The 14559-nt window shown below is 51.6% G+C and overlaps 3 protein-coding genes across 3 annotated transcripts; 1 reads left to right on the forward strand and 2 right to left on the reverse strand.

The window, feature by feature from the left end:
• Position 1: 1 nt before the first annotated feature.
• On the reverse strand, positions 2–1946 carry EJ05DRAFT_541967 (uncharacterized protein). Its single transcript, XM_033749695.1, has 2 exons — positions 1724–1946; positions 2–1664 (listed from the first exon to the last, which is right to left on the reverse strand). Exons 1-2 carry the CDS (start codon positions 1837–1839, stop codon positions 431–433), a joined length of 1350 nt encoding a protein of 449 aa, XP_033595920.1. The 5' UTR covers positions 1840–1946; the 3' UTR covers positions 2–430.
• Positions 1947–2076: 130 nt separating this feature from the next.
• On the forward strand, positions 2077–3490 carry EJ05DRAFT_480476 (uncharacterized protein). The gene has a single exon (XM_033744875.1). It carries the CDS (start codon positions 2194–2196, stop codon positions 3469–3471), a length of 1278 nt encoding a protein of 425 aa, XP_033595921.1. The 5' UTR covers positions 2077–2193; the 3' UTR covers positions 3472–3490.
• A 1104-nt stretch (positions 3491–4594) lies between these two features.
• Positions 4595–8499, reverse strand: EJ05DRAFT_490163 (Pkinase-domain-containing protein; the record flags this gene model as incomplete). Its single annotated transcript, XM_033745855.1, has 3 exons — positions 4595–5091; positions 5146–7790; positions 7838–8499. The coding sequence occupies 3 exons, from the start codon at positions 8497–8499 to the stop codon at positions 4595–4597; spliced, it is 3804 nt and encodes a 1267-aa protein (XP_033595922.1).
• Between the last annotated feature and the right edge of the window lie 6060 nt (positions 8500–14559).

The following is a 14559-nucleotide window of genomic DNA, read 5'->3' on the forward strand; positions in this document are numbered from 1 at the left end:
CGTATCCTATAAATTCGGCGGCTTGATATTCAATCCAATGTGGAATTTGCTGTGTTAAATAATATGAGTGAACAAGGAGAGGCAGCCGGTACTATCAACGCATCGACATGACACTATGATGGTATCTCGAATATTGACGGGAGAACGGAATGCTTCCTACGACGAGAAAGAAGGGTCAGAAGTATGGAGATCAGGTTTAAAACTTGTAATATAGAAAATTGCACACGCATGATGCGACATGAAAAGATGATTCGGTTCTGCACACTCTTCACTCCCGTATACACTCTGAGTCCCCATGCACGAAACGCACACCTGGTGATATTACAAAGCCATACCATGAAAATCAGTCTTTTTCTTTTTTCAACGCCACGCCATGCAGTATGAAAGCGCTAAATTAGAAACACACACACACAAACACGCGGAACAGTCCTCATTCTAAATCATCGTCCCCCTTGAGCCCACAAAAGTCAGTCGCATAGACTGAATCGACAAAGTACCAAAGCTTCCAGTAGAAGCTTGCCGACGCGCTGTCAAACGTCCCGTCGTCCTCCTTGCGCGGCACCTGGTTCCCGATGATTGTGCTGCTGCCCCCGAACAGACTGCCGACGAGTGGTATCCAGCCAAACGTCTGCTGCCACCGCGACACGACGGGGAGAAGGGCTTCCTCGGCGGGTTTGAGGACGGCGGGCTTGGCGCCGCGGACGCGCAGCGTGTTGTGCGGCCCCGATGCGCCTGGCTGGGCTTGGTGTGTTGCTGTGGCGAGCGCGGTGCTGGTGGAGGAGGAGGAGGGGAAGGGTATGTTGTTTGCGTGGGAAGCGGCGGACTGCGGCGCGCGGAACATCTGCGAGAGAGGGTGGTGATGCTGGTGGGATGACGGGCGGTTATTATCGAACGGGGCGGGCGCAGAGGCAGTTGCTGTCGTCGAGGACGCGGTTGCAGAGGATGGCGATGCGGAGGTTTGGCCGAGGGTGTGCGAGCTGTGTGGGGAGGTCTGCAGTGAGTCCATTGTGAGGGAGGTGGCTGTTATTGGGGCGTCGTCGCGAGGGGCGATGCCACGGTACGGCTCAGCGTGGACGGCGTAGCCCTGGATGAAGTGTGGCGAGGCGTAGCAGGCGGACTCTGCGGCCTCGGGGCTGTCGAAGGTGACCTTTATCCAGTGGTCGCCGCCGACGTACTGGTTCTTCTTGCGCAGGGCGGCGTGGGAGAGGGAGCGCTGGGCGGAGGCGCGGCTCTGGGAGATGGAGAGGTTGTACTTGACGTGTGGCGGCTGGCGCTCGTAGTCCTCGTAGATGAAGCCGTTTGAGACTTTCTCGAAGAACTCGATGGCGGCCCATTGGAAGTCCTTGCCGAAGCCGTAGAGGATGACTTCGGTGGGCTCCTTTGCGGTGGTGGGTTGTGAGGCTGCTGCTACGGGCGCGGTGTTTGTGAGCGCGCTGGCTTGGGCGTTGAGGGCTGCTGCTGCGGCGGCGCCGGCGTCTTCTGTCTTGAGGCCCGCCTTGAGGCTGCCAAATATATCGTCGATGACTCTGGCATCGTTGTCGCGCGCCTTGTCGACCTTCAGACCAGGTGTGTGGGTTTTGCTTCGTGATGTACCGCGCCGTGATCGCATCGACTTCCCAAACGGCCCCTTCTCTTCTGGCCCTCGACGAAGATTGTTCTCCGAGCTGGAGTTGGCGCGTCAGTAAATTGAAAATAGCTATAGTGTCAGGCCTGTCAAGCTTACTCTGCATACTCATATCCCCAGGGCAGCTGGCGACCAGAAGAATCCCATGCGCGCTCTGATTCTGGGACCGCGTGAACTTGCATTCCCCCCCGTCCTGGCGCGCGCATTGAAGCCATTATGTTTGGATCGCGATAGTGGTTCGGATCGCGATATTACTTTGTGAGGCTCGAGATGGTAGTCAGGGTGCGCAACCTACCGAGGTAGAGATGTTGGTGAGTAGAGGATCGGACATTTGTTTTGGGTTGTGTACATAGAGCTTTTGCCTAGCGGCTTGGTAGTCATAGGATTCTCTCCGCTCCGCCCCGCCCCGCTCTTATCGATGAAATCTTTTCGATTCCGCCCATTCACTTGTCAGAACAAATCTATTCCAAAGTGCATATGACGTGTTAGTACTATAAGTCAAAGAGACGATTGCTCTAGTGCCTGCTGCATAATGTTTCTCTCCTTCACGATACGTACGATGTGGAAAGATGAAGAACACACCGGTAAAGATACGCGGTAAACGAGGGAACAGAAAGCGAGCACAGGAGCAGAGTCAAACACCACCACTGCCGTCAAACAGTTCCAAGTCGACTTCCAGAGAGCTCAAAAGACGTTTTGTATCAGCTGGTCCCAATCAGACCCCCGCGAAGCGCCGCCGCGTGGCCAAAGCCACCGCCGATACGCGATCACCACTCGAACGTCTCCCGAATGAATTGCTCCAGGAGATATTCCTCCTGAGCGGCAACATCGAGCTTCCGGGCTGCTCTCTCAGCCTCGCACGAAGTCTCTCGGGGAACAAGACCATCCAGCTCTCCTTCGTGCTCGGCCGACATCCAAACACATCCAAACCCCTCGATGCTACCGACGCCGCAGTCATCACCCGCATCCTCAAATGCCGCTTCGTCACCTGGCCATTCCTCCAGTCCTGGATCCACGCCGCCTACACCCTCGACAAGCAACAGCACCACCACCACAACCACCCAACGAAGCCCAAGAGATCCCACATCACGCCCAGAAAGCTCATCGCCCAACCAGACCAGCAACCTGCAAGCCCGTCATCCCCACCAACGTGGTTCAACTTCCACCCTCCCCTTAATCGAGACGACGAAGACTATCACGTCTGCATCCCACGAAAGCTACTCCGCGGCCCATGGACATCAGACGATACCTCTTCCCTCACTCTGCTCACACATGCCGGCGCCGTGATTGCCGATCTGGAGCTCGCGCGCCGTGGACTCCGCAAGGCCATCGCGACCGCGAATCTGCGCGTTATATACTCGCTCGTCTACGTTCGTTCTCCACAGTCACAGTCACGACAGGAGCAGCAGCAGCAGCAGCAGCGCTGGGGCAGCTACGTGCGCGTGACAACCGAGATCCTGCGCTTTGCGGTGGTTGAGTGCGGGTGTGATCCGTCGGTGGTATGGGTATTGCTGCACACGGGCTCATTCGATGACGACGAGCACCAAACAACCACAACCTCAACAATCAACTTCATGGATCCACCCATGTGGGCCTGGGCCGATGATGCCGAAGCACGCGGCGACTGGGCAGGCACGTTCCTAAAGAGCGAGTTCCGAGCCTGTCTTCTTCCTCGTCCTCATACCCCTGTCGGTGTCGGTGTCGGTGACGAGCGCAGCCAGACTACGCTGTCGAGAATGTCGAGCAGAGCAGGGCTGGGTAGGGAGTGGGAGCGGGTGTGGAGGGCGGTGGATGCGGCGCTGCCGGGTGTTATGCAGCGGTATGATGCGCGAGAGAGAGATGTGTAGGATGAATGATCACGGATGTGATGCGAGGGTTTATGCCTGGCTGTTGATGTAACGTCTTCGTTCGGTATCGCTCGTGCGTGCTGACTGAGATGGAGCTAGAAAGTAATAGCTGATATGTATCACCGGCCTTTTGGTAGGCTTCATTCATGGTGCACAGTATCTCCCTCCTTCCTCTGCTCCTTATGATATGATACGACACGGTTCGGTACGTACCTGCTGTCTGTCACAGAGTTCTGCCTGTCCCATTCAGCACATACATACACCGACTACCTACCTACACCATGAATGACCCAAGGCCTCTCCGAAAATGAACATTAGACGAGCCTCAATCCACACAACACACATCATCAGCACTAGCACCATATTTTTCTTCATCATACATTTAATAGTTAGATCATTACCACTACAGCAAGCCTATTTGTTCCACTGCCACCGCTAATGTGACCACCTTTCCTTCTCGCAGTTTCCGAACTTCTTTCATCATCATATGCTACATACAGTCCTTGTCCCTCCCGTCATTTGCCATATCAACCATATCCACCATTTCGGAATCATCTTTCCTTCTCGACAAAAAGACACACACATTTAATCCCCAATGTTGACCATTACATTGTATGAATCTTTGCGGGTGTCCTTCAATCTGTCGCACGGAATTCCACAGAGCTCCCGCGAGACCGGACAGCTAGAACAAAAACATTCGTAAAGGGAAATTAGTTGCAGGAAGGGAAGGAACACCCCGACGCCGGGCGTATACGCATGTGCGGGAAAGAACAAAGGAAAGTATGTGTGTAGGACACGTATAAACAAAAAAGGAAGGAAGAGAGTGTGGGGAGCAAGTAGTCAGCCACGCACGCCATCCATGTCGTTCATGCAAAGGCCGTAAATGCAGCACCAACTGTCTGCCCGCCAATGCTTACCAAAACAAAGGCCGTTACACGACTTAACTTAAGCTCTCCGTACTTTGAACTGGATTCATGTTTCCACCAGTACATGAAAGAGGAGGCAGTAGTTTCGGGTGTGCAGTAAAAGCACCGTACCCAACATGTCGTTAGGCATGCACCATCCAGTCTCAATATCCGCTTTCATCTTCATCCAACGCTCTTTTTCGCTGTGTATGGATAGCTCACATACCAAACACCTCCATCATATCGTTCTTCTTCTGTTCATCTTCTACCAAAAGTCCTCGTCCATTGCACACGTCCGCCAACACGTCAACAATCTTCTTGAAACTGCTTGCTGCACCCTTCGTTTGGGTGAAACGTGCAACACAGAGCTGTGCGCGGCGGCCATGTTCCAAGATGGTGTATAGCTCTATCATGAATGTGACAGGTCGGATGCTGAGGTGGTTATCTTTTCCAACACTGGCACTAACAGTGTTTTTTGCCCGGTCGAAGCGCACATCGCGAACACCAAAACGCTTCCAGTCGCGCAGGAGTCGTACCATCTCTTGGCGAGCGCGACCGCGGCCGATGTGGAAGCATAGTACTTGCGTAGCCGGTTTGATATGGAGAAACCGGGCCAGCCAATTGGATTGGTAGTCGACCGGAGCCTTGCTTTGTCCGTCGCCAATTTGCGAAAACTCACTCGACCCCAAAGACGTTGTCGACATGTCATTGGCAGCTATCATGAGGTCAGTACGTACGATCCCGAAGAAGAGAAACATGCTAGACTTACAATCGAATTCCAGGATCTTTGGGTCGTGTTTTGTCCACTTGCTAAAGAACCGCAGAAAGCCTTTGCGAGGAGCTTGTCCTTGACGCATTGGAAACTCGCTACTTTGATGACTGCTGACATCAGCTGCTCTATGGGCCTTTACGAGTTTGGTGGGTCCAGTCTTATACGGCAATGGTGACGATGGTGGAGCTGAAGTTTTGATGCGATCATCTAGGCCTTGCCATGCTTTCGGAATCTCTTGTCGAACTTCTTCTTTCTCAATATAGTCCTTGTCCTTATCTCTTTGACCAAGTCGAAAAAGCCAACTGCGTTTCTTCTTCAGGCCATTTTCGCCTGGAGCATTGGTCGATGAAGGGGTATCATCATGTTCTGTGCCTGGCCCCATACTCCCTTGCCGTATCTGTGGCACGGTCAGATGCTGCCCCTTTCTCGCATCAGAGTCCGATGATTTGGCACTTGCACCGCTGACCTTTCTGACATTGAGCGGAGCAATCGGTGTCGGACTAGACGGATCTACGACGCGGATTGTCCTATTGATATCAGAAACTTTGCGATTGTTGCAGTGAAGCTTGCTATGAACAGGATCTGTGACAGACCTGTGCCCATCGCGGAGTTCTTTCACGTGATCTTCCTCTGAGATGGCAGGAAGATTGCTGAGGTAGTCACTGCCCGAGGGAGCAGATACGGCACGCTTGACACCGCCATCAGATGGCTTGAGAAGCTCATCGAGGTGCTTGAGAGCCTCGTTGAAATTGTTCGTAGTCTCACCTTCAGACTGATAACGCTTCATCAACCTCGCGCGGGTTTCTGCAAGTTCTCGTGCAATGAATGTCTTCGGTGTCTCGTCTGGCAGCGGCGGAAGAGGCCTATGTTGGAAAGCATCGGTATGAAGAGGAGCCCCCGCTTTATGGGCTGAAGAACCGAGCTTAGAGATGGAAGTGGGAGGCGTATCGTACGCGCCGGGCTTGTCGTTCAAAGACTCTACCATGCTAAACTCTTCTGAGGAGTTCTTGAATGCCTCATTGCATAGTTGCTCCAATTCTGTGCTGACTTTCCGGACATCCTGATTTATGTAGTGATGAGGAGTCGGCGGCGGCTTCCTGTATCTGATGCTCCGAGCTTGACTGGGCGCGGGTGTTATTGGCAGCTTCCGAGATGTGACCTCTTCACTTGGTCGAGCCGCAATCTTCTGTAGTTTGGTGTCTGGCTTGTGAGACCGCAGAGGTTGCAGAAGCCCTTGTTGATCATCAGTGTCCTGGGTGGTATCTGACATCCAAGCATCCGCATTTGTCGCTGGGCGCCGGAGATGAGCAAAACTCACGCCTTTCTTGTAGCTAACACGGGGCTTGATGAAGACCGGTGGACTACTGGGATATACGGAACTGGTGATGGAAGCCTTCGAATACGTACGCCAACTTGAAGCAACAGATTTGCGAGCCACGGAGTTGCGCTTGGATGGAGGACTTGTGGCACCGACACTTCCTCCCGAACTTTGGCGCTTGGAAGTGCGGCGCAATGTCTGTACTCGAAGTGTGTTAGAGCCGTTGATAACAGCTTTGGGTTTACCGTTTGCAGACAGACTGCTACGGCGCCCATTCGTGTCCTTTCTAGTCACGATGTGATCTCTCGACGATCGAAACGGATCATAGCTCTTCTCGGACGCAGGAATCTCGTAGAAAGAGTGCTTGGGGGTCAGATGTTCGTTATTCATGATGGAGTAAGCGGACTGTGAATGCTGCATTGATGGAAGTGGTGGCGGGTCTTCCAAATCAGGGGTCCGTTCGTGATGATAGTCACTGTTCGAGTATTCAATGGCGCCTGGAAACCCAGAGTAGTCTTCCAAATGCTGAATTCGATGCTTCATGAGTGCGCCATAGAAGAATTTCTCATGATTCAGATCGTCGTTCAGCAATTGATTGATGAGAGTCTCCTCCTTCTCGGAATGCCATAGGACACGCATGTTACGCAGTATCTCCCTATCGATTTCTTGCCGTTCGAGTGGTTCCCAATCGTCGAGATGAGGGTTTGGGCCTACCCACTTTGCCATGCTAGTGTCCTGTTCACTCAGTCCAAGGAAATCATCGTACTTGTGTAACAGAGGATGATCCCAGATATCTTCCATGCGAATCCGTTTAGCTGGATCTGGGACCAGTATGCGGCTGATGAGATCAGCGGCTTCTGGGCCAAAGGAATCAGGCATGGTGTACTCGGCATGGACGATCTGTCGAAATAGCTCCTTCAAGTCTCTCTCGTCGCCAGAGTACTGGAAAGGTGGGTATCCGGCAAGCATGACGAAAAGAATAACTCCGCAGCTCCATACATCAGCTTGGCCGCCATCATAACTTTTCGAACGGATAACTTCGGGTGCAGCATAATGGGGGCTGCCGCACGGGGTGCTGAGGTGTTTGCCGATAGGTTGCAGAGCCGCCATCCCGAAGTCGACGAGCTTGATCTGGTGCGTGTTCTTGTCCAACAGAATATTCTCCGGCTTGAGGTCTCGATGATGGATGTTGATTCGATGGCAGTACAGGAGCGCTGCGATGATTTGGCGAAAGAGATAGACCGCCTCGTCCTCGTCGAGACCCCTGCGGTCAGAGATGTAGTTGAATAGTTCACCCCCCTCAACGTATTCCATGACTAGGTATCTACAATCATGTCAGGTATCGAAAAGTCAATTTGGTGGCTAGCTTACATTTCATTGCGGTTTTCCCACACATCAAACAGACGAACAATGTTCTTGTGATCTAGGAGCTTCATGATGACGATCTCTCGCTCCAAGCCGAATGGGATTGCACGACCTTCTGGATAGAGGTCTTCAGCCTTGGTCGATTGGATCAGGTTCGCAAGACTGATGGCTCGGACTGTCTCCGCAACGGCCTTCTCGATGATCTTTGCGGCACCATATTGACCCGTCACGGAATGCCTGACAGCACGTACCTGTGAGCAGCCACCACGACCGATGGTCTTTCCAAGTTGCCATGGACCAATGTGCGATTTGCGTTTGCTCACAACACTGCTATTGGAAACTGTCGAGCAAGCAGAGTCTCGCTTGCTTTGCGTCTCAGATGCGGCGAGCTCAGCCACCCGTCGGTGACCCGGCGATCGTGGAGGGATTTTCCGTTCAGCGTCCGGGTTGCGGATCTTGAGAGTTCCTTTCGTCGTGGGAATGAGAGACTCATTATGGGGGATTGAAGCGGGCTGTGCAGGTGACGTCACCAGAGGCGACACCGCAGTAGGTTTGAGAGCAGCTCGTTGTGAAGATGGCGTTGGGGTAGGGGTGCTTGCGTTTGATCGGGAGGCCATATCGGCAAAGGGTTTGCGGGCAGTCTGCCGGCTTGCATAGTAACGATCCATGTTAAGATGATTCAGTGTATGTGAGGTGCATGTACAGGCCAAATTTTGATCTGGAAATCGAAGTATTGGAGAGAAGAGGGAAAGATGCTGTGGTTATCCAAGCGTGCAGTTGAGCAGGAACGGGGGCTCTCTGTCTTTGTCGGATTATAGCATGTTGTCGAGACAATTTGAATGTCCTTAGGAGTATTGGGGGTAAGCCGCGAGACGCGTAAGAAAAGCAGCAACACCCACAGCCGATGGTTGCCGCGCCAAAAGGAAGATATGAGTGAGTGGGAGTGAATGAGATGGAGAGCGCGCAATACAAACTTGACGTTTCTCTGGGGTTTGAGGGTGGCAGAAGCTTGGAAAGACGCGAAATGTGGCTTCCAAGGAAAGAGCGATGGAGTGTGGGGGCGCTTGCAAGCTCCGTGGGGTGAAAATTAAGTAAAACTGTCCAGGTGGGAAAGAGCAAAGGGATGTTTGACGAATTAAGACAGTACGGAAGGAAATGTTGAGGCCAGCAGAATCTCAGGGCCAAATGAGAATCAGTAGAGACTGTTGGAGACCTCGGAAGAGAGTGTTGATGAAGTTAGAGAGGTCACTGTTTACACGACGAAAGACGTTCGGGTGCAAGTAAGGGAGAACGGCGATTGCTTTCGTTGCTCGTTGCTCGTTGCTGCGGCGGTCGACGGTCGGCGTTCGGCTGAATCTCACGTGGAGACGCGTCGTGTTGGTGTTGGTGTCGAAAGTCGAATGCCAAGAAACCCACGATCTGAGCGATGGGCAGTAAGGAACGTATAGTATTATATGAAATAAAACTCGAGCAAAAACAGCACGTTTGGCGTAAAGGAATGTAAGACGCGTGAGAGAGAAGAATAGACAAAAGGGAGAAAAGAAAAGGTCGGTCTTGTGTCACGGAAGAAGGATGATTTTTGAATCTCACTGGCCTCTCAATCTCAATTTTCGACAAAATGCTCCGACAGCATCGCCCAATTTCGCTCCTGCGACCTGCATCAATCCTCATTAAACACGTCTATCATTCTCAATCACGATCTTGCTGAGGAAATGAGATAAAGGAAAGAAAATTCTATCACCTATCATTTATTCGCCATGGCCTATGACCTACCTCCGAGTGTTGCGCTACATTGATGCGATTCATCAAAGAGTAATCAGGCCTGAAGTCTGTTTGACGAGGCTACAGTGTACGAGAGGATCAAGCATGAGTATTTTGAGATGCATCAACCTGACTGATGAGACAAGACACCCTTTTATGAGATGATGTTGCGACGTGAAAGAGGATGAGTCTGCGCGGTGGAAGAAGTTATGGAATGGAGGGGCCATGAGGCTGCCTGAGGCCTGAGACTCCACTCAGGCATCCAGGCAGCAACGCTAGCTCAGGGGTGAGATCGAGTCCGCATCGACAATACTATCATCATCATACAAGTACTTCCGACACCGCAATTTGTCTTGAACTTCCACCAGGAGTGAATCCCTCTTGACCCATGCACACATCACAGCACTGACTTCTGCTTGAAGTCATCAAAGACGTTGGACCTCCAGTACTCCACAGACGTGGTATCTCTTGAAATCCGCCGCAACTGGCGAGAAAGCTGCTTCATCCGTACATTCAAGCATATTATGAAGTATAGTAAAAGGCTCCTTTCATAGCCAGTCGTCTACACGTGCCATCATCACCTCACCATCCTCAAATCACACCGTCCACCCCAGCATTCCTCCATACCAGCATCACACAACCACACCCCAAACACGCGCTCTTCCCCTTTCCATCCCGACCCGCATGCACCGCCAGGAACACGGCCAGTATCATTTACCCATCCCCTCTCTTACCCCATCGCACACTCTCCACTCAACCCGGTCACCGGGATCAGGGTCGCAACAGCAATAGCGATATCAATATCAACAGTAATAATAATAGCAATGAACACGCACACACGCACGCACGCACCCCCGAGAGATCAGATACGCCGAGGACACCCGGAATGGAAACAAGAGTGCGTGCGGTTATGCATCGCCGACCAGATCGGGCGGGCACGGTGATGTTTTGGTGCGAGGTGAGAAGGCGCTAGTGTTGTGGGTGATGGTGATGGTGTTTCATGGTTGTGTGAGGGTGAGAGCTGTGGTTATTCTGTTGGGGGGGTCTGAGGTGGGCTTGGAGGTGTTTGTGTTTGTGGGTGGTGTGTGTGAATTGGGATTAGGATTGTACGGCCGTCTCCTCGCTGTAGAGCCCTCAGCGCAAACGTTAGAGCTGTACTACAATCGTTTTACTACAATAATGAATTGTGTAGTGATGAATTGTGAGGTATGCCACCACGGTGAATCACTCTAGACAAGGACACACCATCACTCCAGCGCATGCTGCGCTTACGCAGTATTCTAAATCAATACATGCATGCGTAGACTTCTCCCTTCTATATACACTTCGTCATAGCCGTTACCTACGCACAAATCCATTTCCATGCCAACCTCAAACAGTAATCTACCAGGTCTCCAAACCGCCAGTCCAACATAGGGAGTCACATCGGGCGAGAAGGATCCATGGATTCATCCATGATGACAGAAGCTCACCTCATCTCAATCGCTCGAGTCCTTCCACCAATCCACACACTACGCACGCTCCCAGCATACAAGACAACATCCTATAATAGGTACAACCCAGTAATTTCGGTTAATGCACCAGCACCCCCAGAACAATCCAACTCATGCTCGGTGTGCGCGACGAACTCTGAGACATTTGAGAACATACCTCACTTCCTACCTACGGGGTTATCCCCTGTTTGTCTGTCTGCCTGCCTGTCTGTCTATATATCTTACCAACAAAAACAAAGCAACGTGCGTGCGTACGTGAGTGCAACATTCATTTCAATAGACACAGCAAAATTTACGACATACAACCATGTCCAACCTCCGAGACTTCAGAGCCAGCCGCAGAAGAACATAGGTCAGAGACAGAGACAGGACTGTGTAGCATTAGCTGGTCAGTTAGCCAGTTAATCGTCAGGGTGTTGAAGATGTCTGATGTCTGATGTCTGATGTCTGATGTCTGATGTCTGATGTCTGATGTCTGATGTCTGATATTCGCTTATAGGATCTTTGAAGCGCTGATGTGACTGACAGTGCTAGGGAGTCCGGTACGGCGCTTGGTAGAGGCTTTTGTGTCTGCTGTTTCAGTGTGTAAGTGTGTGTGTCATACCCTTTCCCAGCTCAGGAGACAATCAAACGGACCATCATCCACCCGAAAGCAGAACATAACCACGACATACCAGCACAAGTGCGGAGTATAGATTTGTTCATACCTGCCTGCCTACTTACCTATCTACCTACGTGTATGATGGCCTCAAGGGTGGTGTAACGTTACGATCGCGATTCACGCGTCAGGGGCCCTGGTGCAGGAGCGTGGACTAAGTCAAGACTAATTTTCGTCCTGGAGGGTAGTTCATATTCGACGGCGACTAGACGGCCAGAGAAATATGAAACTGTGTCTGGCTTTGTTGTACAGACGGGAATGATAGGCACGTGTAGAGAGTTTGCGTGTCGGATGCTCCACACAGAGAGATACCAGGGGTGCTAAGGATGATGGAAGTGGAGTGGATTTGATTTGATTCCAGGTTTCAGCTATGGATGTGTCTTTTTTTAGATGATACATAGCTTGTCTGGATGTGTAGAAGAGGCATGTCGATCTCATACAACGACTCACGACGCTTTTGATTGATAAGGCGCTGGCAAACAGCAAGTATTGTTGATACTATGAACTTATATAATTTGCCTGTAAATTCTGCCACCACCTTTACCACCCCTAGACGCTGAAGATACAGATATCGTGACTGCGTGGGGTCATCTACGAGTCTGTCTCCTATTTTGCAATCAGTTTACTTAAGAGTGAAGAACTATGCGACTTTGGGTGTTAAGATTCAACCCAGTATATAACTTGCTGGGTAGATGCTAGATAGACGGTGGACGGATCATGCGATTTAGTCACACAATCTGAAGAGTACACAGTTGTGTGTGGTTTGAAAAAGAGTATATGTGAAGTGGGGTGCAATGTGTCAATTAATCCATTTCTAAAACAACCAATTAGTCTGGCGATACTCTAGCAGCAAAATTGGCCAGACTGATGCCTCAAGTAACTAACGAACTAACTAACAATAACAAGGTCTCCGAACATATGAGCTACTCCTCAGGCCTCGGTCACAATTCTTGATGTCTAACAAACGGCGTGTAAACAGTCAAAAAAACAGCTCTCAAGCGTCTCGCCGTCTACCTCCTAGTATTATAGTAGTCGATGAGACTACCTGTCGTACCTGCCTAAGCATCAGGCTACTGGACAGACATGTGGCTGCTGTGTGGATGGACCTCGGGCTTGCCTGTCAAGTGTCACGACGGGTGTGGATGTGTAGTGGTGGCGGAGAGGCTGCTACCTAGGTATGTGAGAATCTGCCACTGGCGTCTATGGATACTAATGATAGTGGTGGTGGTGGTTAGGTACCGGTAGTTGGATGACGTCGTTCATTTATTCACTGCCTGGGCCGTTTAGTTAGCGACAAGTAGTCGTGCACGCCGTGGATACCTAGTGAACAGACATCGTCGCTGTCAAATGCACGCTCTGTTTACAGTCCGGTCTCGGGACTGGTCAACTCGTTCGCACACGATCAATCTACGTCAATGACTGTTTTAGTGCGGAGGACATAGTCACGCCGCTCCGACAGAACAGATAGACGAGCATTAGATCACAGCCCAACCAAGACAATAGTCACTCGCAGGTACGGCGGTCGTCGCCGTTGTTGACACCTAGGTCATCGACCAAGGACGGGAAGCCAAGACGGTCTTCAGCGGTCTGGGTCCCAAAACCTCGGCCGGCCTTAACAAAAGAGACCGCCCTTTTTCTCCATTTCCTGCCGAGATACATACAGTATACGTAGGTAAAATAGTAAGCGCGGGCGGACAAAGCAATTGATAGAATGGATATAGCTGGTGACCGGCGGCCGCTCGCTCGCTTCGAGGCTGGCGGGTCTCTGCCGCCGCAACTCAAGGACCGACTAACCTGTAACCCCCTCCCCCCCGCGCGCCAACTTTAAGGGCAAAAAGAAGCGCCGAGTAGTGATGCCGCCCCCGTGCAGTACAGAGTCGGCCGGGCCAGCTAAGGTATTTCCAGAAGCGGAAATAGTAGATGGGACACCTGGAGCCCCATATTACTCTGGCCGTAAGGGAAAAGAGAGTGGGGAAAATCAGGGTAGATAGTCAGTTACTCAGTGGGTTAGTAACTTAGCCCCCAAGGATAATGGATGGCTGGCTAGACGCGAACTATCCATACACATCGTGCAATGACGATATGTGACACTTTGCGAAGGCCGCGGAGCGTGTGTCTGTGTCTTGTGTGTGCCTTGAATCATACGTATCATTTGCGCCGGAGCGAGCGTCTTTGCAGCCAATGGAGTCGCCGTAAATGCATGTACATGTATAGTATCAAAGCATCAACCTGGAAATCGATAGGCGGCATACTTTGGCCATTCCAACCCACTATCTACCGATCCATCCATCAACACATCCAAGTTATCATCCATACCAGAATCATGCACAGCGCTTAGACGCGCGCACACGCACACACGCGCACGCGCACATGGGACATACAGATTGACCCCTTAGGTATTAGTAAGTGAGTGAGTGAGTCGAGGCGAATGCGTGGAGAGCCGTGAAGCCATGGACAGCCACTCTGTGCCTCCTCTCTTGCGAGAGAGTGTAAGTAGGCTTGGGAGGCTTGATGGAGGCACACGCCAGACCCAGAGGCCGCATATGCCATCTTCGCAGAGGCCGTCGGGACAGTCAGGCATGGCAGGTATAGTCGAGTTGACAGAGGAAGCTAGAGGGGGTTGTAGGTAAGTGTGTAAGTAACTACGTAGGCAGGCCAGGAGAGCATTGAAGCGGCGCCTCCGTGATGACAGATGCTGCATAAGACTGGAAGGAAGTGAGTGTCTCCGGGGTACATGTTGTCGTCGTCAACATTGTCGTCGATGAAAGTGCATCATGAGCAAACATTGAATCACAGTCTCGACCTCGAAATTCCCA

Source organism: Pseudovirgaria hyperparasitica (assembly GCF_010093815.1).
Source record: "Pseudovirgaria hyperparasitica strain CBS 121739 unplaced genomic scaffold EJ05scaffold_20, whole genome shotgun sequence".
In the NCBI taxonomy this organism is placed as follows: domain Eukaryota; kingdom Fungi; phylum Ascomycota; class Dothideomycetes; order Acrospermales; family Acrospermaceae; genus Pseudovirgaria; species Pseudovirgaria hyperparasitica.